This window comes from Oncorhynchus kisutch, linkage group LG7, assembly GCF_002021735.2.
Source record: "Oncorhynchus kisutch isolate 150728-3 linkage group LG7, Okis_V2, whole genome shotgun sequence".
Classification (NCBI taxonomy): Eukaryota; Metazoa; Chordata; class Actinopteri; order Salmoniformes; family Salmonidae; genus Oncorhynchus; species Oncorhynchus kisutch.
In genome coordinates, this window is record NC_034180.2 from 29,463,287 (window position 1) to 29,488,936 (window position 25,650).

The window sequence follows — 25,650 nt, forward strand, 5'->3', positions numbered from 1 at the left end:
CCTCTTGGAGTTTGCCAAAAGGCACCTTAAGACTATGAGAAACAAGATTCTCTGGTCTGATGAAACCAATATTGAGCTCTTTGGCCTGAATGCCAAGCATCACGTCTGGAGGAAACCAGGCACCATCCTACGGTGAAGCATGGGTGGCAGCATCATGCTGTGGGGATGTTTTTCAGCGGCAGGGACTTGGAGTCGAGTCAGGATCGAGGTTAAGATGAACGGAGCACAAAATACAAAGAGATCCTTCATGAAAACCTGCTCCAGAGACCTTAGACTTAGACGACCCTAAGCTCTCAGCCAAGACCACACAGGAGTTGCTTTGGGACAAGTCTCTGAATGTACTTGAGTGACCCAGCAAGAGCCCGGACTTGAACCCGATCAAACATCTCTGGAGAGCCCTGAAAAAAGCTGTGCAGCAACGCTTCCCATCCAACCTGACAGAGCTTCAGGATCTGAAGAGAAGAATGGGAGAAACACCCCAAATACAGGTGTACCAAGCTTGTGGCGTCATACTCAAGAAGACTCAATGCTGTAATCGCTGCCAGAGGTGCTTCAACAAAGTACTGAGTGAAGGGTCTTAATACTTATGGAAATGTGATATTTATACATTTGCAAAAAGTTCTAAAAACCTGTTTGTGCTTTGTCATTATGGGGTATTGTGTGTAGATTAATGAGATTTATTTAAAAAAATCTATTTTAGAATAAGGCTGCTGCGTAATAAAATGTGGAATAAGTCAAGTGGTCTGAATACTTTCCGAAGGCACTAGCTCCATTAATATTTATTAATAATAAACATTTATTTCCTCACTACACGCAAATACAAGCGTTTTTGCATCTGACGGGTAGAAACGGGCCAGCTACATTGCCTGGTTGTAAGCAAACCACAATGTCCAGAATTCCTAGGGATTTCAGAATGTCCAGGACCGCCCGTGGAGGTGTGAGAAATATAGAAATGTCTGTTTTGTAGCCAGCACTTTCAGCCAGAGGATTTCTGACGGATCTGAAGTCTCAACTGATGGGGTTGCCATGTCGTCGAATGTTGAAAAGTGATGCTATTCTATCGATTTTCCCCCTTCACTTCAAAGAGGGAGCTAACTGATCAGCCCAACATCACCCGTGAAAAGAAGTCAAGCTGAGGTAACGCAGCTAAATGTTACCAAGCTAACTGGTTAGCAAACAAATTTGTTTATCTCAACCAACATCTAGCTAGCTTTCATAATACACTGGCCAAAAATTCCAAAGCATATCAATGTAATTAGGCAGCTGCTATCTGGCAATGTGATTTAACGTTGTAAGCTAATGTCAGCTTCCTTAGGTTAGGTAAGTGAACCATTAGCTAGATAAAGAACTTCCGCAGAGCCTGACTTGACTGTGTTCTATTTAGAGTCCGATCCCATCAACATCTGCAAATATATCAGCACCAGGAGCTAGTGTAAGTCTCCTCAAATCTAACTTAAATCTTTTCATGACTCCATGATGAGCAAATAAGTATACTGGAGCTAGGCATAAACTTGGTCCATGTCTTGTTGTCATAGTTTGTGTGTTTACAATGAGGCTACAACTTCTACTGTAGTTCTCTGTATTATTGTTCATGCAGGACTTGACTGACTGGTTGACTGACTGGTGTCTGTTGGGGGTGGGTGTGTAAAGGTTAGTATGCATGATCTATTGACGTGAGGGGGGTGGGTGGATGTAGTTCGTTGCTTTGCGTGTGTATTGATGGGGGAAAAGTAGTAAAATGTTGGTTAATCACTGACTACTGAGTGTCCTACCCACTAACCCTGCTACTGATGACAATAACATTGACACCAGCTTTAGTAGTACAGAACCTGTAGACCCATTTAGATTAAAGCTTTCGGCCTGGAATAAACTCAAGATCAACATCATCTTACTTTGAAACCAGCCAGGACAGCCAAAGGTATTTATAAAAGCACAATACCCTCTTGAGAAAACAAAATCACCAATACACTAAACTGTCTACAAAATAAGTGCTTCTCAAACTTTTCTTATCCTTGCAGTCAGTTCTGTGGCAGGCGGGAGAGGGGCTGTTGGTATACTCTTCTAGCTTGTCTACTCAACAGCACATCTGTAGTTGCTTATACACAGCTAGACTGCCTACAAGTCAAGCAAAACGCATACCAGTCTACTGTGCCCTTATTTGTTTACCGACGAACATGGTCTATTGTATGGTTACACATCCTCATGATCAGTCTTCATGTCTTTCCAGGAGACTTGCAGTACACACAAATCTTCTAAAAGAGGTCGAAGCAGTGTGCGGTGAAGAAAGTGTACGAGAGGCTTGTCCACCTGGTTGTGGAGTGCAGAAAGGACCAGACAGTTCTCTACAAGGAGCCAGAGTCAAAGCCCCCCCAAACCCAACATACCCAAAGCTTGCTAAAAACAGCTGCCATTACCCAACACAAGAAGAGGTTAACCACCTGAAGAAGATTCTGGAACTTGCCTGGAACATTCAACCAACATTGTGGTGTATATATTGCTAGCTGTTGTCAGTGGTGATTTTAGCATGTTAAATCTTGGTGGGGCAAACAAATGTTTTTTTTATGCATGCCAGCAAAGCCACAACACAACGTCACACAATACATTAATTGCACTAGAGAGGACTAAGACTGAATCCTACTACACCGGCTCTGACGCTTGTCGGATGTGGCAGGGCTTGCAAACTATTACGGGCTACAAAGGGAAACCCAGCTGCGAGCTGCCCAGTGACGCGAGCCTACCAGCCTACTAATAACTTTTTATGCTCGCTTCAAGGCAAGCAACACTGAAGCATGCATGAGAGCACCAGCTGTTCTGGATGACTGCGTGATCACGCTCTCGGTAGCCGATGTGAGCAAGACCTTTAAACAAGTCAACATTCACAAAGCCGTGGGGCCAGACGGATTACCAGGACGTGTACTCAAAGCATGTGCGGACCAACTGGCAAGTGTCTTCACTGTAATAGCTGCATGTTTCAAACAGACCACCATAGTCCCTGTGCCCAAGGAAGCGAAGGTAACATCCCTAAATGATTACCTCCTCGAAGCACTCACGTCGGTAGCCATGAAGTGCTTTGAAAGGCTGGTCATGGCTAACATCAACATGGCTCACATCAACACCATCATCACGGAAACCCTAGACCCATTCCAATTCGCATACTGCCCCAACAGATGATGTAATCTCAAATCGCCCTCATTGCCCTTTCCCACCTGGAAAAAGGAACACCTATGTGAGAATGCTGTTCATTGACTACAGCTCAGCGTTCAACACCATAGTGCCCAAAAATCTCATCACTAAGATAAGGACCCTGGGACTTAAACACCTCCCTCTGTAGCTGGATCCTGGTCTTCCTGACGGGCCGCCCCCCAGGTGGTAGGGTGGGCAAATACACATCTGCCACGCTGATCCTCAACACTGGGGCCCCTCTAGGGTGCGTGCTTAGTCTCCTCCTGTACTCCCTGTTCATCCACGACTGCGTGGCCAAACACGACTCCAACACCACCATTAAGTTTGCTGACGACCCAACAGTGGTAGGCCTGTTCACAGACAACGATGAGACAGCAACAACCCAGACAGGAAGTTCACATCAGTGATTAGGCCTATGTGGTATAAAAAGGAAGGAAAATACAATCATGAGGATTCACTTACATACACAATATACTGACACATTGACAGTGCATTGCGCAAACAAATTAACCCTCGCAATATCAACTATTTTCTACATAGTAGAATTATAGTGAATACCTAAACTATGAAATAACACATGAAATCATTTAGTTACCAAAAAAGTGTTAAATCAAAAAATATTTGACATTCTTCAAAGTAGCCACCCTTTGCCTTGATGACAGCTTTGCACACTCTTGGCATTCTCTCAACCAGCTTCATGAGGTAGTCACTGCATTGCATTTCAATTAACAGGTGTGCCTTGTTACAAGTTAATTTGTGGAATTTCTTTCCCTAGTACGTTTGTGCCAATCTGTTGTGTTGTGACATGGTAGGGGTAGTATACAGAAGATATCCCTTTTTGGTAAAGACCAAGTCCATATTAGGGCAAGAACAGCTCAAATAAACAAAGAGAAACGACAGTCCATCATTCCTTTAAGACATGGTCAGTCAACCCGGAAAAATGTCAAGCACTTTGAAAGTTTCTTCAAGTGCAGTCGTAAAAACCATCAAGCGCTTTGATGAAACTGGCTCTCATAAGGACTGCCACAGGAAAGGAAGAACCAGAGTTACCTTAGCTGTAGAGGATAAGTTCATTAGAGTTACCAGCCTCAGAATATGCAACCCAAATAAATGCTTCACGGGGTTCAAGTAACAGACACATCTCAACATCAACTGTTCAGAGGAGACTGCTTGAAATCAGGCCTTCATGGTCAGATTGCAAAGAAACCACTACTAAAGGACACCAATAAGGAGAAGAAACTTGCTTGGGCCAAGAAACATGAGCAATGGATATTAGGTTTAAATCTGTCCTTTGGTCTGATGAGTCCAAATTTGAGATTTTTGGTTCCAACCACCGTTGTAGGTGTGTTTAAAAAAAAAAAAAAAAAACGTTAAACCTTTATTTAACTAAGTCAGTTAAAAACAAATTCTTATTTACAATGACTGCCTAGGAACAGTGGATTTACTGCCTTGTTCAGGGTCAGAACGACAGATTTTTACCTTGTCAGCTCGGGGATTCAATCTTGCAACCTTTCGGTTACTAGTCCAATGCTCTAACCACTAGGCTACCTGCCGCCCCGGTGGTTCCCACCGTGAAGCATGGAGGAGGAGGTGTGATGGTATGGGGCTGCTTTGCTGGTGACACTGTCAGTGATTTATTTAGTATTCAAGGCACACTTGACCACCATGGCTGCCAGAGCATTCTCCAGCGACATGCTATCCCATCTGGTTTGCGCTTAGTGGGACAATAATTTGTTTTTCATATGCGGGAACACCTTTAAGACTGTTGGAAAGCTTTCCAGGTGAAGCTGGTTGAGAGAATGCCAAGAGTGTGCAAAGCTGTCATCAAGGCAAAGGGTGGCTACTTTGAAGAATAAAACATGTAACACTTTTTTTGGCTACTAAATGATTCCATGTGTTATTTCATAGTTTGTCTTCACTATTATTCTACAATGTAGAAAATAGTAAAAATCAAAACCTTTTTTGAGTAGGTGTCCCCCCAAACTTTTCACTGGTAGTGTGTGTGTGTGTGTGTGTGTGTGTGTGTGTGTGTATACACCGTTCCAGTATTCAGGGCAGAGCTCCACCTGTTTAGAAAAAAATATTTATAATTTTTTTGCTCAACAGGTGGAGCTCTGCCCTGAATGATGGGTCACCACTGGCTTTTGAACATATGTATATAATGGTGTTATTAAAAAAACAATCAAGTGCTGACTTCGACTTCTTTATCAATTCATTGTGATATTCATGAATTGTATTTGGATAAACTAGCTTCAGTCTTACACCAACTCCCTGCATCATTTGTTTTAGCGGTATCGTTTAAACAAATGTTGGCAAGTATACGTGTTTTAACAAACTGGTAGATTAGGGTTGATGGGAGTAAAATACATTTTGTCCGTCAAATGTATGTAGTATGTATAAGATGGAAGTAGAAGCCCAAGTGTTGTTGTCCATTAGTTTTATCCAATTAAGGGAGTGGTGGTAGGGCTAGGGCAACATAAAAGGAAAATATACAAAACAAATAGTGTGTATAGTGCCTTTGGAATGTATTCAAACCTATTGACTTTTTCCACATTTTGTTACTTTACAGCCTTTATTTAAACATTCTTAAATTATATTTCTTTCCTCAATCTACACACAATACCCCATAATGATTGTTGAAAATTTATTACAAATAACATACCTTAATTACATAAATATTCAGACCTTTTGCTATGAGATTGGAAATTGAGCTCAGGTGCATCCTGTTTCCATTGATCATCCTTTGTTTCTACAACTTCATTAACCTGTGGTTAATTCAATTGATTGGACATTATTTGGAAAGACACACCTGTCTATATAAGGTCCCACTGTCTATATAAGGTCCCAAAGGACTCTCAGACCATGAGAAACAAGATTCTCTGGTCTGATGGGGTATTTCCTCCAGACGAGATGCTTGGAATTCAGGCCAAAGAGTTTCATCAGACTAGGGAATCTTGTTTCTCATGGTCTGAGAGTCCTTTAGGTGCCTTTTGTTAAACTCCAAGCGGCGTGCTCAGTTTGTTTTGCCGGCCAGCTCTAGGAAGAGAGCAGGTTCAGTCAACCAATGACGATACTGCAGGCGCGAAAAAATTAAAATAAAGCCGTAGTGCATAATTTTGTCTGAAACATCCTCGTAAATATGTAGGGAGACTGAAAAAACACCCCAAATAATGTCTAGCGGAGAAGTTTCTATGATATGACCTATTTTATACATACAAATGTATAGGTAAATAACCAATCACCGCCGTCCTTTAGGATCCCACATTCAGCAAGTCAGCAGCAGAGGGAGTTACCTTTTGAATCCATTTTCCACATTCACTGTGTTGGTGGTCCTCATCAATTGATCATACCTTCAGAATTACGAAAGAGCATACTCTGGATACACTGAAATGTGATGTACTTGTAGAGTATTTTGTGACAAACAATGTCTTAAAATAAGCTAAATCTACAAGGGTAGTAATAAAATATGTTATGTTGGATAAATTCATGTGAAATATTTCATTTGAGGATCAAGACATACTCCATATTTTAGAGCACACTATAAGGACTATAATGACACCAAGATGCCTATCATGCACGGTTTACAGAGCCTAGGGTCTTACAGTAGGTATGTCCAGGTCTAAAAAGGGCATAAAATGGCCACTTTCATCATTACATTTTTGTTGTTGATACAAATGTAAAAACCATGTCAAACAATCTTCCTCCCAGTTAATGAAAATTGAGGGCTTATTTGGCATGGAATTGCACTATAGACATTTGATGTACACATATTGTACTGAATCAAACGCTGCTGAATGTAGACACTTTGGTTCGCTCTTGTCCGTCTCTAGACCTGATCGGGGACTGGGCCAGTGACGGTGCTCCGGATATCTACTCTTTTGTCCCTTACGCCTGGAAGTTCAAGGTTGTCTTCCACCAGTTTGAAATGCTCTGGGCTGCCAACCAGCACAACTGGATCGACTGCTCCACTAAGCAACAGGAGAATGGTGAGACAGCTGTTGGAATTAAATGATGAACAAACTCAAGAATTCGCAAGGAGTGAACTTAACATTGTATGTAGTGAACATATACAATTTGCCTGCACTTTTGATGCACATAAGAATTGAAATGATTAACGTTTTACTGATATTGTATAACCCTTTGTCTTTCAGTGTATCTGGCTGCTTGTGGGGAGACTTTGAACATTGATTTCATGTTGCCTTTTAATGAGTATGTCCCTACCACCTGCAATACAAGGTTCTGTCTGAGGGTGAGTACAGTAGCTAATAGCAGATGGAATTTTTAATGATTTCAAGATCATTTCATGTAAGGAGTACCCTTAAGTACTTCCCGATGTGGGCACGTATAAGTCTGTGTCTCTGTGTTAATCCCAGGCTGAAGACACAGACTTGCGGCTCTCCCTGCCAGACTGCCACCCCAGCAGGTACCCACTGCTCACCCTGGCCAAGGACTACCAGAATAGCAAGTTGCCACCTGACATGTGCATGCCTGGGGAGAGCCAGGGCCAGAGCCATGGCGGCCCTCCCAAACTCAACAAGTCCGGCTGGAGGAACATTACCCACGCAGAGTGAGTCAGACCCACTAACCCTTTAATTAACGGTATTCCACCAGTATTTAGCCATCATTTACTAGGAAACTGTGTGGTAGAGGTGCTAGGGCTGTTGCGGTGATTGTATTACCGCCACACCAGCAGTCGGAAGTCATGACCACAGTAAACACAGTAATCTCTTATGTACTTTGGATACGCATTACTGGTACCCAACTCGCTAACAATCCTCAGAGTGCTAATGGCCTCATACTCAGGGTTCTATTGTCCCTCTAACCACTCTGACAGCAATGCAAATGCAATTGAAAATCACATTAAACACTTATCAAAACGGTATGTTCTTTTAAAACTCACCTTACTGTGTTTGATGAATTTGAAGAAAGAAGTTCAACAACAGGTTGAAACAGTGAAAAACATGGTTGTTTCAAAGCCTAACAACGAAATGGACAGCGCTTTGTAAGGTGATGATTAATTCAAACCACCCATATGCATATTAGATCTTGTGCATAAATATAGGCCTATATATGAGCCCAAGCCTGAAAAAAAAAAACCTGAATTAAAATAATGATTGTGCCTTTATACAATACATAGCCTACTGCAAATTACACATGGCAGAAAATGTTTTATAAACAAATACTGATTTAAGATAGTATCTTTGGTATATTAGCCTAAATTTAAACAAATTCAGATTTAACCTACAATTAGTGAAATTGTATTTGATTTTGAATAGCATAGTAATAGTTTTAAATTTTTTATTGTATCATAATTAATATGAAAATATTAGTATTTTAGTATTGACTGACAGTGGTCTCAGGACAATTTGTGTTTGAAGAAGTCATCCATCCTGTTTTTAATATTTTGTATTTTATTTTGTATAGTGCAGTAGAGTTCTTAAGCTATTTAGAATGGTATCATGTTGGGGGTTAAGACAATGGGATGATTCTGTAAGGTGTTCCGGGAAAGCACATTTTTAGAAAGTGTCTCACTTTGACAATACTCACCCTATAAAATAATGGCATGGGACTTTTAAGCAGATCTTGTCTGCTAAATGAACAAACCAACAGCCTATGGGATGGCACATAGCCAGATAACATACCGTAGGCCAACTCGTTTTCTGTTCTTCTGAAATACATTTTCTTTAGACCTAAAATAAATAATGGCGTTATTGTGATGGTGTATATTCAATTGATTTATAATAGTTTTTTTAATGTCGATGTTCCAAAGCCGTGCATGCAGCTTGTATGCGTGGAGGCCTGGAGATGCTAAATGCGTTTATGTTAAATAACGGTCAATTACTGTGATACAATAACCGTCTGACAAAATTTCATGTCAACCACAGCCCTTTGTGGTGCTTGTTTCGCTGTATCCCAAAGAAATAAAAAAGTAAATAATTATTACTATGTAATTACCATTTCACTATGCCATTTGTTCCTTGTGCTTCAGAGCTGGCTGGGTGGACTGTTGGACCGTCCCAAACTTCCTGCTCATCATTGATTACACCTGGCACCCCATCTACCCCCAGAAGGCAGACAAACAGCTCAAGCAGTCCTGTGAGCAGATTCCTAAGATGTTTAACTTCATTTGCGTTTATATGTTCCTGCTCTGTACTTCTACGTGAGTGTTTCTCTGTCCCTGCAGTGTCGGAGATGGAGGATGCCATGTTGTCGTCCTTGCGCCCCCCTGAGCACTCGTCTGTGCCCCACCCGCCACCACCTCGCAGCTCTGCCCACAACAGCAGGGTGACCACAGATCCCTCTGAGCTGCCCCCTGACAGGCTCCATGTGGAGATAGAGATGTCCCCCGACTCCCAGATCATCCTTTACGGGCCCCTGCTCAAGGCCCTCGTCTCCATCAAGGTACAGGCAGGGAGACAACATACAGCACAGGAAACTGTGCAGACTCATAGACATCCAGAAACCCCCTAGGGAGGGTAAATGTGAGATTTGAGGAAAACATTTGAGTAAATTGTACATTCTTCAAATCAAGGATTCAGGCCTTTGGTTAGAAAATGTCACAAGATTTAACCCTCCACACATCCCTCTCCCCCTTCTGTAGGAGAACTACTTTGGTGAGGACGACATGTACACAGACTTTGAGGAGGTGGTGTCCAGCCCTGTGCTGTCCTCCCTGTCCACCTCCTCCACCCTGGGTTGGTCTCCACTGGGCCTGGACGATGACGGGAGGGATGGTGCCACTCTCCACCCCCTGGCCCTGCGCCCCTGGGAAATCACCGTCCTCATCAACCTCTACAAGGTGCACGGACGCCTGCCCATGGTAAGTCCATCCCCACCTACCCCTGCAACAACCAGCAATCTTTATCAGCAACTAACACATTATGTTGTCTATCAGCACCACTTTGTACCAGTTGTACCAGTGCTGGAGATACCCCTTAACCCAGACATTCTTCTAACTCTCTCTCTCCACGTGTGTCTGGACAGCACTGCGGCAGCGACAGTCCTGAAGCCCCCTCGGGGTTCCTAGAGAAGCTGTGTTTTGAGATGAAAAAGGGCTACAAAGAGACCATGCTCCAGCTTGTGCTCTCACCGGCTCACATATTCATCAGTGACAACTACCAGGTGAGTCAATCATAATCGAAAGGAAAGGAGCTTTAGTGATACATTCATACAAGAGCCCTCACATTTCACTTCAAGGGGTGCACTTGTTCATGTTGACAAGGATTTAAAAGCACTGGATTGATGTAGACATGGCACAGAACATGGTTTATGATTGTATGCTTAGCAGTAGCCATGGGTTTGTTATTACTGGAGCCTCAGAGCTAAGAGATTTACCTGAAATGCCCTGGTTGGTAATCTCTTCCCTCATGCAATTATCTGCAGAACTGAGTTCTGCTGAGAATAATAGACTGCAACATTTTTGTTGTGGGTATGTGGCTCAATGTTTTGAGAGTACTGTGAATGTGGATCAACTGGCTGAAGATTTGAATTGCAAAGAATCAAATAGACATTTTTTACCTATTAGCAATGGACATCGCACAATACTACCATTTGACTGTCAAACTGTAGGAACTAACCATTCTAAGAGGTTGTTTTGTGCTTTCACAAGATTGTATGCATGTGATGGATGTATGATAGATGTGCATGCATAATGTCTGGATGTTTGTGTGATGCGTGTATATGCATATAGGAAGCTAATCCCACCTGTCTTTAGGCTCCAACAAGTTTATTATTATTACTAGCACTGTAATGCGATTTAAAATAAGGAATAAAAATAATGGCATTGTTCACAATTTTTGAATTTGCTAAAATGTGCCAAAAACTACTTATAGGCAATCTGTTTTGATTGTAAGGGAAATAAACACAAAATACTCTTCATCAGAACCTTTTAATGGTATTTTCAACATAAACAACACAAAAGTCACTGACATACAATATAGCCAGTGGTGGAAGAAGTAAAGATACCTTAATAGAAAATGACTCAAGTAAAAGTCACCCAGTAAAATACTTGCGTTAAAGTCTAAAAGTATTTGGTTTTAAATATACTTAAGTAACAAAAATAAATGGAATTGCTAAAATGTACTTAAATATCAAAGTCAAAGTAAATGTATAAATAATTTCAAATTCCTTATATTAAGCAAACCAGACGGCACAATTTTCTAAAAAATGTTTTTATTGATGGATAGCAGGGGCACACTCCAACATAATTTACAAACAAAGCTTTTGTGTTTAGTGAGTCCGCCAGATCAGAGCCAGTAGGGTTAAATGACCAGGGATGTTCTCTTGATAAGTGTGTGAATTGGACCATTTTCCTGTCAATGTACTTTTTAGGTGTCAATGAAAATGTATGGAGTAAAAAGTACATTATTTTCTTTAGTTATGTAGTGAAGTAAAAGTTAGGTTTGGCAAAAATATTACAGATACCCCAAAAAACGACTTAAGCAGTACCTTAAAGTATTTTTACTTAAGTACTTTACACCACAGCTATTAATGCTCCCAATGTTTAAGTAGGCCTAATCCATCTTGTTCTTGAAATTTAACACTTGCATGAACACACAAGTTTTTAAACATTCAGGGTTGACTTTAGGGAAAAAGAAGGTTTTAAACCTGTCCAACAATGTTATCAATTCCACAGAAGACAATAACAACAGATCAGCCAGGTCTGAGTTCATGTAATATATAAAACAGCTATTAGATCTAACCTAGGCTACTTATCCATGTTCTTCAACATGAACTAGTCACAAGCTGCTACTACTAAAAATGTGTGACCATTTGCTTAAATAGTTTGACCTGAGAACTACAACAAAAACATTAGCTAAATGGAATTGATATCCTGTTCTGATCAAAATCATTGTGGGAAATTAGAGTTGAATCAGCCATGGCACTGTAAAAAAAAAAATTGATTAGCTAGCTAGCTAACATTAGCATAACTAGCTACCTGGTTCTGTACAAATTATGCTTTTCCTGTTATCTAAAGAGAGGCCTAGGAATGTATTTATGGTTGAACTTTCTGTAAGTTTTCCTTCAAATAGTTGCTCAAAGCTGTGTGCATAGTGGATGTTTAAGCACCACAGTAGAGATGGAAAGCGCTACAGAGATGGAGTGCACACTGTAAGCAGCACAGAGCATGTTGTGTTGCACTTAAAAGGTTTTGTGTGGAGCGCGTTCGCTTAAGCGTGTGGTGAAGAAATGGAGATGTGATTAAGACGTTAACTTTGACAGCCCTAATTATTACCTGTATCCACACAGCGGCCCACATCTGATGGTGTTCTGAGGGACGGCCACCTGAGTCTGTCTGGTCTGCAGATGCGTGCCCACGCCATGTTCTCAGCCCAGGGCCTGCCTCTAGGCACAGACACCCTGGAGTATGCCTGGCTCATAGACATGCAAGCCGGGGCCCTCACTGGGAGAGTCACCATGCCACAGGTCTGTCTACACTGCTGTTCTCTCTGTGTGTGTCTGTGTGTATATCTAATGAATGTGTTGTTCCTCAGCTGGCCAGTGTGATGGAGTGGGGCGAGACATACATGTTTCACGTCTTCTCCCGGGAGTTCCAGCTGGAACAGCCCAAGCCCTCTGTCATCTGCCAGCACGGGGTGGACCGCCGTGTGTGTGACTCCAAGGTAACACTTAGACACTTTCCCGTGCATGGAAATCACATACTAGAGAATCTGTAGTCTGCTGGTTTTCTGGTTTTCTATATTTGTGTAAAAAATATAAGACAGTAATAAACCAGTGTAACTATTCTGTTCTCTTCTCTTGTAGATGGCCTGCCTGCCTGGACACTGCCGGACTTCTGAGGAGCTCAAGTACACCATGACCCGTCTGGCTGTGGATGGGGCCGACCTCTTCATAGTGGAGCACAGCTGTGCAGCCAACATCAAGGTAATTCTTAAACTCCAGAACAAAATGTTTAACGTTAGGGGGTACTTGACAGGACTCGACATTAACGATTATCCTCATGGCTGGGACAAGTACAAAAATAAATTTAAAAAAGTCAGACAAGAAGAATACAGATTTAAGTTGTCCAAATGGACAAGTAAAAAAATAGCCCCCCGAAAATCACAATATCAAACAATTACTCCAATCAGAATTGGATCAGAGAGGCCAACATTGGATTAATATTCAAATAAATGTTTCATGTAGGCCTACATAAATAAAAAAGCTCACATGTCAAAGTGTAGGTGATATGCATATTAATTACAGCCACCTGTCCAAAACGATGCTGACCTGGAGGCGGCAGAAAATGTAACCAAAGGTTAATGAGACTTTTAATTACATAAATAATGTACCTTCAGAAAGTATTCATACACCTTGACTTATTCCACATAATTTTGTTACAGCCTAATTTCAAAATGTATTTAAAAAAATATATATATATTTATAATCTCACCCATCTACAAAAAATACCCCAAAATGACAAAGTGAAAACTTGTTTAGAGATATTTGAGCAAATTTATTGAAAATTAAATACAGAAATATCTCATTTACATAAATATTAGGTTATTGTCCTGCTGAAAGGTTAATTAATTTCCCAGTCTCTGGTGGAAAGCAGACTGAACCACGTATTCCTCTAGGATTTGCATGTGCTTAACTCCATTCCGTAAAAAAAAAAAATCCTGATAAACTCCCCAGTACTTAACGATTACAAGCATACCCATAACATGATGCAGCCACCACTATATATGAAAATATGGATAGTGGTACTCAGTAATGTGTTGTGTTGGATTTGCCCCAAACATAGAACTTTGTATTCAGGACAAAAAGATCATTGCTTTTTTCACATTTTTCACAGTATTACTTTAGTGCCTTGTTGCAAACAGGATGCATGTTTTAGATGATAATTATTATTTTTTTACTCTGTCAATTAAGTTAGTACTACAATGTTCTTTAATTTTCTATCACAGTTTAATTGTTTTAAAGTCACCCTTCTTTGTGAGGCATTGGAAAACCTTATATAATATTTACTCCTGAACTTATTTAGACTTGCCATAAAAAAGGGGTTGAATACTTATTAACTCAAGACATTTCAGCTTTTCATTTTGAATCAATTTGTAAAAATGTCTTAAAACATAATTCCATTTTGACATGGATATTGTGTGTAGGTCAGTAACAATTCAATCCAATTTAATACATTTTTAATTTCGGCTAACGCAACAAGACAACAAAGGTCAAGGGGTGTGAATACTTTCTGAAGGCACTGTAAACACATTGAAACCAGCATTTTTCTCTTGTTCTATTGGTTTTCAAATCAACGTTCTTTTATTGTCCGGCAGCCAAAGGACTAATCCTAGTCATATTAGTAACCCATGCTAGTTGATGCATCTTTAGAGCTCCCCTCTTTCTTTATTTCTAACTGATATTTTCATCTCTGTCACATGGATCCACTCACGCGTGCGGTGTGCTTTTGAGAACCGTGTTTTCCCGCTAATTGCATTTTGGAATATTTGCGCATAGCCTACAGCCATGTGCACATTGTTGAGCTTATATTATAAAGAAATAAAACTTTATCAACATCTTAAGCTAAACGGTCTGATCTGTTGCATCATTGCTTTAAAAATAAAACAAATGATGTGCACTGTTTGTATGGATCTGTCGTCCCAGACGTGTCCCAGAGTCTGTTTTGAACCGTATAAATATTTTTGATCATCCCAGGGACGACAGGACGCACTTAATTTCTAGCCCTGGAGGGAATTATTTTATAACGATGTAAAAAAGTATTTGGTTGTAATTGTGATGTTGCAATGTTTTATAGGCTACCAAGGGTGGCCAACCATCCTCCAGGAGAGCCTTAAAGGGGCAGTGTTGTATTTTGAGACAGGTTTGAATATGCAAAGATGCCAATAGGAAGTGTGTAGCCTACATTTTTGTATATTTCTTTACGGTAAAAAAAAAGATACTAATACATTTTATTTTGTAAAGTGGTTCCTTGAATCATAAAATGATGTAAAAATGTAAGCTTTTGGACAAGTAAAAAAATCTGTCCTACTTGTCCAGAGTGACAAGTGTCAAAAAAGTTAGAAAGTTAATGTCAAGCCCTGCTTGAGGACAGGAGTTGAAAAACACTGCCTTCCCTTCACCTAGACTGGCGCCATCCGACTGGCCAACTGCAACCTGCACAATCAGGCGGTAGGAGAAGGGATCAGTGCTGTGGTTCAGGACGTATATATCCACCAGTACATTGAACAGCAGCAGCAACAGCCCCAGTCAGACGGGGTCCGACCAGGGCCCTCTCCAGGTCAGGGGTTAGGGCTGGGCCAGCCCCCTGTACTGCGGAGATCCTTCTGGTTGGAGGCTGGCTCGGTCAACTTTGCCCTGATCACAGCTGACGTGGCACTGGCTGCGGACCACCCGGCCAAGTACGAGGTGCAGAGGCAGTTCCTGGAGCTCCATGACGCTCACACCAAGAGGTAGGAATGGAGGAAGGAATGAATACACTTTATTGATCCCAAAGAAAATAGGGGGAAATGGATCCCAAGAGAAAATTGGTCTTGCCACCACCAGCAGCAGTCACAGACACAGAGAACACAGAGACATGAGTGTGCTGTCTCTCTCTTTCCCTTCCTCACAGTCTATGGTTCCTGTGGCCAGATGAGACAGGGCGTAACAAGCGAAGCAGGAATAAGTGTGGCTGCCTGGGGGGCTGTCGTTTCTACGGGGGCACCAACACAGGCCTGGACTTCTTCCATCTGGAGGAGAAGACCCCCTCGAGCTCTGCCTTCTCCTCCAGCGTTGAGTCAGACATTTGCTATGGCCAATCACTGCTGCAGCCTGGAGAGTGGATCGTCACCAGGGAGACAACCAAACTGTCCGATGGTACGGGAGTTATAATTTATTTATCAAATGGTACAGGATTATAGTTCATAGAGATTGTAGACCGATGCAGAGGTCATATCTGGGTTCACTGTGAAAATTGTTAAATGTCAAGGATGCTGTTCTGTTCCATTTAAGCTTTGATCTGTGTATCTGGAACACACGTAACCTACAGTAGTGTGTATTCCCTTCTATAGGTAAGGGTTTGGCGGTGATGAAGGACACCTGTACCCCCAGTCCGGCCCCGGATCCCGGAATGCGGGGTCAACGCCTGAGCCTCCAGGTGCCTCCGCGCTCCCACAGTTCGGCCTCCTCCTCCGAGGAAAATAGTTCCTCCAGCGCTGCATTGCCCCTACTGGCCGGGGAGAGGGACAGCCCGTCACCCAGCACTGAGGAACGCATGTTCCCCATGAACGGCAAAAGCACTGCAGAGTGAGTAGCAGATGAGTGCTCCAGGGGTGCAACAGGCATACACAATGCTCGCACATATTCACAATTGACCAACAGCCCCCATACTAGCCCACGAAGAGTGAAGAAGCTGACTTTTTGTTGATTCCAAAGTGCATTATCTTGGTATTCTCAACCCCTTCTTCTTTCTACACAGTACTCTTACAGATGTCCCTGAGGGCTCCCCAATCTCTCCCAACAGTGCCCAGGAGCGCTCCTCCCTCCGCTCCCCTCTCCGCTCGCCCCTCAAGCGCCAGTCCTCCATGCAGTCTGCCCGGCTAGGCAGCACCAAGAGCCTGTCGGCGGCCGTCTTCACCGACAAGCCTCCGCCGCCCCTCGCTGGCGTCCAGTTCAGCAGCGAGGTCTCCCGTAGTGACGAGAATGCCCTGGACTCTCCGCGCCGGAGCTACAGCTCATTCCCCTTCACGCCGTCCGCAGACTCCTGCACCTTCCACCAGTACCGCTCGGCAGACTCCAGCATGTCGGTGGCTGACAGCGAAGCTTACTTTTCAGCAGCAGAGGACTTTGAGCCCATCAGCAGTGCAGATGAGGGTCCAGGCACCTACCCTGGGAGGAAGAAGAGGAGGCAGCAGCAGCAGATGCAGTATCAGCCCCAGCAGCAGCAGCCCTACCACATGGACCACTACAGGTTGGGACTGTAGCTGCTAAATGACTGCACCTCCTTTCCCGACCCTTCTCCCTCTTACCTAAGCACGTACTTTCTAAGAGAATGTGTTCTCAGTCAACTTACCTAGTAAAATAAAGGGAAACAACACATGCTTGCAGTATTTAAACCAATCTGTTGTGATTCCAGCCGCAGCTCCATCTACCACAGCGTGGAGGGCCCCCTCACCTATGTGTTGAACGGGGATCTCATCACAGAGCCCAGGCCTCTACCCATGCCCCCCATCCTGCCCCCGCTGCCAGCCCACCCCATCCCCAGCCACCAGTCGCAGGCCTCCTTTGTTTCGGCGCTGGGGTTGGAGGAGGAGGGCTCGGTGGAGGTGGAGAAGACCCCCGAGCCAGGCCTGGTGACACGACAGCCCCACGTCATGGCCTGCTACCAGAGTTACCTGGCCCACTACCAGGTAAGGCTGAGCCACATTACTTTATCCCTGAAATTATTATCATTATTAGATAGGAAAAGTAAGACGTATTGTACATACATTTGACACCCCTGTATAGGGTTGCAAAGGGAGGGTATATTACTGTTAACTTTCATATCAACTTAGTGAAGTTGAATTGAACCATATGGCCTATCCACTAGAAACCCATGGACAATATGGACACATACAGTTGAAGTCGGAGGTTTACCAACACTTAGGTTGGAGTCATTAAAACTTGTTTTTCAACCACTCCACAAATGTATTGTTAACAAACTATAGTTTTGGCAAGTCAGTTGTGTCATGCACCAAGTAGATGTCCTAAGTAATTTTTCCAACTTCTGACCCACTGGGAATGTGATGAAATAAATAAATGCTGAAATAAATCATTCTCTCTACTATTGTGACATTTCACATTCTTAAAAAAACATTCTTAAAATAAAGCGATGATCCCAACTGACATAAAACAGGGAATTTCATGTCAGGAATTGTGAAAAACTGAGTTGAAATGTATTTGGCTAAAGTGTATGTAAACTTCCGACTTCAACTGTATATAAAAAATGTATACTTCATATGAATACATTTTAAAAAAGTAATACCGAATTACCAAAGATTGGTAATTAACATGTAAGCTATGGCAAAGTTTTCAGAAATGTGGGTAACTTTTGTAAATTACCAGTAGTTTTGCAAACCTACAACTACATTGTTGTTTATCAGGGAGAATAGGGAATCATGACAGCTCTCTTCGTTACATCTTAAACCTTCTGACCGTCTTCTGAATACACCCCAGGTGTCTAACTGGTCTCAGAAGCAGCCCACCAATAAGAGGACCTCCAAGTCCTCACTACACCGCCCCCTGGACCTGGACACGCCCACCAGTGAGGAGAGCTCTGCCTCCTTCGACCAGCTCTCTGTTCCCAGCTTTAAGGTAAGAAACACATTCTATATAGACAGTGTGTTTGTGTGTTACTGTTTGTGTCTGTTCATCCGTGGAGTACCCTGAGGTCTTAACCATTTCTCTTATGTTGTAGGTGGTTAAACAAGGCCTCTCTGCCAGCTCTCTACTAGACAGAGGTCTTTCGTTGATGGGAGACACACACAAGTATTTCAAATTTATTTTGCTAGGCTTTGTTTGTGTGTGTGTGTGTGTGTGTGCGTGTGTGCGTGTGCGCATCATATACACTGAGTGTACAAAACATTAGGACCTCCTGCTCTTTCCATGACATAGACTGTCCAGGTGAAAGCTAGGATCCCTTATTGATGTCACCTGTTAAATCCACTTCAATCAGTGTACAGCGCGTTCAGAAAGTATTCATTTCCACATTTTGTTACGTTACAATCTCATGCTAAAATGTATAAAATATCTTATTTACAAAAGTATTCAGACCCTTTCCTATGAGACTTGAAATTGAGCTCAGGTGCATCCTGTTTCCATTTATTGTCCTTGGGATGTTTCTACTACTTGATTGGAGTCCACCTGTGGTAAATTCAATTGATTGGACACGATTTGGAAAGGCACACACTTGTCTATATAAGGTCCCACAGTTGACATTGCATGTCAAAGCAACAACCAAGCCATGATGTTGTCTGTACAGCCCCGAGACAGGATTCTGACGAGGTATAGATCTGGGGAATGGTAACAAAACATTTCTGCAGCATTGAAGGTCCCCAACAACACAGAGTCCTCCATCATTCTTAAATGGTAGAAGTTTTAAACCACCAAGTCTCTTTCTAGAGCTGGCCGCTCGGCCAAACTGAGCAATCGGCGGAGAAGAGACTTGGTCAGGGAGGTGACCAAGAACCTGATGGTCACTCTGACAGAGCTCCAGAGTTCCTCTGTGGAGATGGGAGAACCTTCCAGAAGGACAACCATCTCTGCAGCTCTCCACATGACAACCCACTTTGAGACACTCAGACCATGAGAAACAAGATTGCCTGGTTGGATGAAACCAGGATTTAACTCTTGGCCTGAATGCTAAGCGTCACCTCTGGAGGAAACTAGGCACCATCCCTATGGCGGTGACAGCATCATGCTGTGGTTTTTGCGGCAGGGACTGGAAGACTAGTCAGTATTGGGGGGAAAATAGACTGAGCAAAGTACAGAGAGATCCTTGATGAAAACCTGCTCCAGACACCTGGGGCGAAGGTTCACCATCCAACGGGACATCGACCCTAAGCACACCGCCAAGACAGGACAAGTCTTTGAATGTCCTTGAGTGGCCCAGCCAGAGTCTGTACTCGAACATCTCTAGAGAGACCTGAAAATAGCTGTGCAGCGATGCTCCCCATACATCCTGACAGAGCTTGCGAGGATCTACCCAAGAAGACTCGAGGCTCTAATCGCTGTCAAAGGTGCTTCAAGAAAGTTCTGAGTAAAGGGTCTGAATGCGTATGTAAATGTGATGGTTATACACTGCTCCAAAAAATAAAGGGAACACTAAAATAACACATCCTAGATCTGAATGAATGAAATATTTTTATTAAATACTTTTTTCTTTACATAGTTGAATGTGCTGACAACAAAATCACACAAAAATGATCAATGGAAATCAAATGTATCACCCATGGAGGTCTGGATTTGCAGTCACACTCAAAATTAAAGTGGAAAACCACACTACATGCTGATCCAACTTTGATGTAATGTCCTTAAAACAAGTCAAAATGAGGCTCAGTAGTGTGTGTGGCCTCCACGTACCTGTATGACCTCCCTACAACGCCTGGGCATGCTCCTGATGAGGTGGTGGATGGTCTCCTGAGGGATCTCCTCCCAGACCTGGACTAAAGCATCCGCCAACTCCTGGACAGTCTGTGGTGCAACGTGGCGTTGGTGGATGGAGCGAGACATGATGTCCCAGATGTGCTCAATTGGATTCAGGTCTGGGGAACGGGCGGGCCAGTCCATAGCGTCAATGCCTTCCTCTTGCAGGAACTGCTGACACACTCCAGCCACATGAGGTCTAGCATTGTCTTGCATTAGGAGGAACCCAGGGCCAACCGCACCAGCATATGGTCTCACAAGGGGTCTGAGGATCTCATCTCGGTACCTAATGGCAGTCAGGCTACCTCTGGCGTGCACATGGAGGGCTGTGCGGCCCCCCAAAGAAATACCACACCATGACTGACCCACCACCAATGCTGGAGGATGTTGCAGGCAGCAGAACGTTCTCCACGGCGTCTCCAGACAGTCACGTCTGTCACGTGCTCAGTGTGAACCTGCTTTCATCTGTGAAGAGCACAGGGCGCCAGTGGCGAATTTGCCAATCTTGGGGTTCTCTGGCAAATTAAAAACGTCCTGCACGGTGTTGGGCTGTAAGCACAACCCCCACCTGTGGACGTCGGGCCCTCATACCACCCTCATGGGGTCTGTTTCTGACTGTTTGAGCAGACACATGCACATTTGTGGCCTGCTGGAGGTCATTTTGCAGGGCTCTGGCAGTGCTCCTCCTGCTCCTCCTTGCACAAAGGCGTAGGTAGCGGTCCTGCTGCTGGGTTGTTGCCCTCCTACGGCCTCCTCCACGTCTCCTGATGTACTGGCCTGTCTCCTGGTAGCGACTCCATGCTCTGGACACTATGTTGACAGACACAGCAAACCTTCTTGCCACAGCTTGCATTGATGTCCCATCCTGGATGAGCTGCACTACCTGTGTGGGTTGTAGACTCAGTCTCATGCTACCACTAGAGTGAAAGCACCGCCAGCATTCAAAAGTGACCAAAACATCAGCCAAGAAGCATAGGAACTGAGAAGTAGTCTGAGGTCACCACCTGCAGAACCACTCCTTATTGGGGGTGTCTTGCTAATTGCCTATAATTTCCACCGGTTGTGTATTCCATTTGCACAACAGCATGTGAAATGTATTGTCAATCAGTGTTGCTTCCTAAGTGGACAGTTTGATTTCACAGAAGTGTGATTGACTTGGAGTTACATTGTGTTGTTTAAGTGTTCCCTTTTATTTTTTTGAGCAGTGTAGTTTATAAATTGTTTATAAATGAATGCCTGGCTGGGCTGATGAGACAGTGGATTGCACAGTCAGATGGAACAGAGTATATAGACATTTTATTGTCATAGATTTAGCCTGTGGTAACTTGTGGAATAGGCACCGGCTAGAATTTGGTTTTAACCAATCAGAATTCAGGAATTAGACCCAGCTCTTGCATAAAGCTAGCTATGTCAGCCATTTGCTAGGCCATCAGAAGCATCTGCCATTCAACTGTATTAGGACAAAGTTTTGGAGTGGAATCAACCAATGTGTTGACCCTTCTTTTTCAAGACCTCTGCAATCCATCCTGGCATGCTGTCAGTTAACTTCTGGGCCACATCCTGACTGATGCATCATCAATGCTTGGAGTTTGTCAGAATTTGTGGGGTTTTGTTTGTCCACCCACCTCTTGAGGATTGACCACACGTTCTCAATGGGATTAAGGTCTGGGGAGTTTCCTGGCCATGTGCTCAAAATATTGATGTTTTGTTCACCGAGCCACTTAGTTATCACTTTTGCCTAATGGCAAGGTGCTCCATCATGCTGGAAAAGGCATTGTTCGTCACCAAACTGTTCCTGGATGGTTGGGAGAAGTTGCTTTTGTAGGATGTGTTGGTACCGTTCTTTATTCATGGCTGTGTTCTTAGGCAAAATTGTGAGTGAGCCCACTCCCTTGGCTGAGAAGCAACCCCACACATGAATGGTCTCAGGATGCTTTACTGTTGTCATGACACCGGACTGATGGTAGCGCTCACCTTGTCTTCTCCCGACAAGCTTTTTTCCGGATGCCGTAAAACAATCGGAAAGGGGATTCATCAGAGAAAATGACTTTACCCCAGTCCTCAGCAGTCCAATCCCTGTACCTTTCGCAGAATATCAGTCTGTCCCTGATGTTTTTCCTGGAGAGAAGTGGCTTCTTTGCTCTCCTTTTTGACACCAGGCCATCCTCCAAAAGTCCTTGCCTCACTGTGCGTGCAGATGCACTCACACCTGCCTACTACCATTCCTGAGCAAGCCTTCTTCACAACAATTGAACCGCTCTCCTTGAAGTTCTTGATGATCTGATAAATGGTTGATTCAGGTGCAATCTTACTGGCAGCAATATCCTTGCCTGTGAAGCCCTTTTTGTGCAAAGAAATGATTTTGCAGGTAACCTTGCAGGTAACCATGGTTGACAGAGGAAGAACAATGATTCCAAGCACCACCCTCCCTTTGCAGCTTCCAGTCTGTTATTCGATCTCAATCAGCATGACAGAGTGATCTCCAGCCTTGTCCTTGTCAACAATCACACCTGTGTTAACGAAAGAATCACTGACATGATGTCAGCTGGTCCTTTTGTGGCAGGGCTGAAATGCAGTGGAACTGTTTTTGGGGTATTCTGTTCATTTGCATGGCAAATATTGACTTTGCCATTAATAACATTGTGGAGTATATGCAAATTGCCATCATACAAATTGAGGCAGCAGACTTTGAAAAATAATATTTGTGTCATTCTCAACTTTTGGCCACGACTATACATAATGAATAAGTCGTATACCTCCATTACACTACTTTGATATGCAACAGTAGGGATTAAGAAGTGAGTATACACAATGCCCACTGAAAAACAAAGTGGGTATAAGGCCTATACCTGCATATATAGCCTCCACTACACCACTGACACTTTGTTTTACAAAATGTGCACTCTCTTACATGTGTGCTGGTATTACGATTGCTGTCCTTTCAGCATCACAAGCATGTCACACACTGAAGGCCTAGATCCAATAGGTTTGCCACTGCGCAAACATGTTTATTATAGATATAAAGACTGTTATAATTTCCCCCTGTCTCCCCTTACTAATAGTGAGCATGCAACTTTCCAACAATTTCCCGACTCTTCCCTACCAGCGAGTCAAGGAAATTCGGACAAAGTTTGAGGAAATTTTTCAATGAAATTAAAGGACAGTAATGTTACGAGTAAAGTAGGAGTCACAGGTTTCAATAGGCGATAAGATATTAATGTTTCAAGAAAGGAGAGTATGTATTATATTTGGCCTAGCGAAGCGCTTTGATGCACTGACTAAATGGAAGATGATGATAATGAGTTTTATTCCGCTGGTCTCTGCTGGTCCTGGGAAGTGAAAATGTATCCGACACCGAGACAAGACCGAGACACCGACACAAGACTGAGACACTCAATATGTGGTCTCCAGACTGGACTCTACAACACTGAACAAGGTAGTAGGTGCCAGGCACACCGGTTTGAGTTAGTCAAGAACTGCAACACTGCTGGGTTTTTCACGCTCAACAGTTTCCCATGTGTATCAATAATTGTCCACCACCCAAAGAACATCCAGCCAACTTGACACAGCTGTGGGAGGCATAGGAGTCAACATGGGTCAGCATCCCTGTTAAACACTTTCGACACATTGTAGAGTCCATGCCCCTATGAATTGACGCTGTTCTGAGGGCTAAAGGGGGCGCAACTCAATATTAGGAAGGTGTGCCTTATGTTGTTGTACACTCAGTGTATGTATGTCTGCTCCATATAATTACATATAGAACTAATTTAATAGAATCTCTATGGTCTGCTCTGTGTTTCTCACACACAGATCTGTAACTGCATCTCTCTCTATGTGACTATAGCCAACCGTACACTCCTCTGGATAAGAAGGTGATGGAGAACACAGACGACACCACCACTGAGGACTGGACCTTGGAGCAGCCCCTCTCCCAGACCAGAACCACCGCCATCGTGGAAGTGAAAGGGGCAATCAATGTGGTGCTCACCCCTCTAGTGGCTGAAGCTCTGGACAGGTAACATCACCTGGGTTTATATTAAGTTCTTGTATGCTATAGCCACCAAAGTCTTGTGTAAAAATACTGTTATAGGTCATCTTATAGACCAGCTCATCATAGAAAATTCTAAACATATTGCCTTTCCATCTGCAATCAGTGTCTCCCCACAGCAGCTGTGCCCAACAAGTCTCCTTGTCATATTACAGGAATATATATTGCTAATGTCATTGACAATGTATGAGGTGTTATTACAGATACATTGAGTCAATGGTCCACTACGTCAGTATACGTCACCCTGCAGCCATTCTGGATGACCTGCATGGGATGGTCCTAAACGAAGCCTATCAGATCAGCAAGTCCACTGTGACTGAATCCGTAAGTAAATCTCACCAAGGAGTAAATCTGGCTAAAAGTAGAGCGCTATAAGGGTCTTTCTATAAATAATGTGGCCAATGTGTGACATTGGGATCAACATTTCTTAATGGTTTGAAACAAAAATAAAAATGATTTTCATGCAGTTCCACTTGTGTACTTAGAGGAATAAAAGTGAATATATACAAATGGACCCATAGCTCCACCTATACAACAACATTGGCCAAGGACATTCAGGGGCTTTTTCAAGTACTTCATTTACATTTTCAAGGTCCTCAATAATTACAATTTACACTTAGTGTACAAAACATTAAGGACACCGCTCTTTCCATATCAGACTGTGACCAGGTGAATCCAGTTGAAAGCTACATTACGATTCCTTATTGATGTCACTTGTCAAATCCACTTCAATCGGTGTAGATGAAGGGGAGGAAACAGGTTAAAGAAGGATTTTTGACAATTGAGACATGGATTGTGTATGTGTGCCATTCAGATGGTGAATTGGCAAAACAAAAGATTTAAGTGCCATTTGAACCAGGTATGGTTGTAGATGCCATGCATAGTGCTGTTATGGTGACCGTATTACCGCCACACCGGCAGTCAGGCGTCATGACCACAGCCAAATACCATGTGAATGTTCAGTCACGGTAACTAGGCTTCTTCAAAACTGTGCTCAGATGCCTCTGATGGTCATTAGTTTTGAATGGTCATCCAACTCGGAATTCCAAGTCAGAAACTATGGCATCTTTCTAGACCGCCGACTTTCCGACCTGAAGAACACTGAGGTCATGATTTGACCTAGTGTAAAAAAGCTAATTATTTGCAAATTATTTTTAAAAATGGTTCAGCTGTGCCTAGCAATTGCTACACCAACTGATCTATTTTGTAATCAAAACTTGAGTTTTGAAATATAATATGGTTAGAGAAGAACAATATTACCAGGCCAGGCATACAGCCAATATGCTGTGATAATGTAT

General features: G+C 43.0%; 1 protein-coding gene across 14 annotated transcripts in view; it reads left to right on the top strand.

The window, feature by feature from the left end:
* The window catches only part of LOC109893722 (transmembrane protein KIAA1109 homolog), a 117,273-nt gene that overhangs the window by 21,594 nt on the left and 70,029 nt on the right, over positions 1-25,650 (top strand). For all 14 annotated transcript variants that reach the window (XM_031828829.1, XM_031828827.1, XM_031828831.1 and 11 more), the window contains exons 14-32: positions 7,014-7,169; positions 7,335-7,432; positions 7,557-7,750; positions 9,173-9,279; positions 9,368-9,585; positions 9,785-10,003; positions 10,168-10,305; positions 12,433-12,609; positions 12,678-12,806; positions 12,949-13,068; positions 15,268-15,593; positions 15,755-15,999; positions 16,194-16,428; positions 16,601-17,092; positions 17,258-17,531; positions 18,337-18,474; positions 18,578-18,648; positions 24,149-24,319; positions 24,556-24,676. In XM_031828829.1, coding sequence (XP_031684689.1) covers positions 7,014-7,169; positions 7,335-7,432; positions 7,557-7,750; positions 9,173-9,279; positions 9,368-9,585; positions 9,785-10,003; positions 10,168-10,305; positions 12,433-12,609; positions 12,678-12,806; positions 12,949-13,068; positions 15,268-15,593; positions 15,755-15,999; positions 16,194-16,428; positions 16,601-17,092; positions 17,258-17,531; positions 18,337-18,474; positions 18,578-18,648; positions 24,149-24,319; positions 24,556-24,676 — 3,629 coding nt within the window. The remainder of the gene's footprint in view (positions 1-7,013; positions 7,170-7,334; positions 7,433-7,556; positions 7,751-9,172; positions 9,280-9,367; positions 9,586-9,784; positions 10,004-10,167; positions 10,306-12,432; positions 12,610-12,677; positions 12,807-12,948; positions 13,069-15,267; positions 15,594-15,754; positions 16,000-16,193; positions 16,429-16,600; positions 17,093-17,257; positions 17,532-18,336; positions 18,475-18,577; positions 18,649-24,148; positions 24,320-24,555; positions 24,677-25,650) is intronic.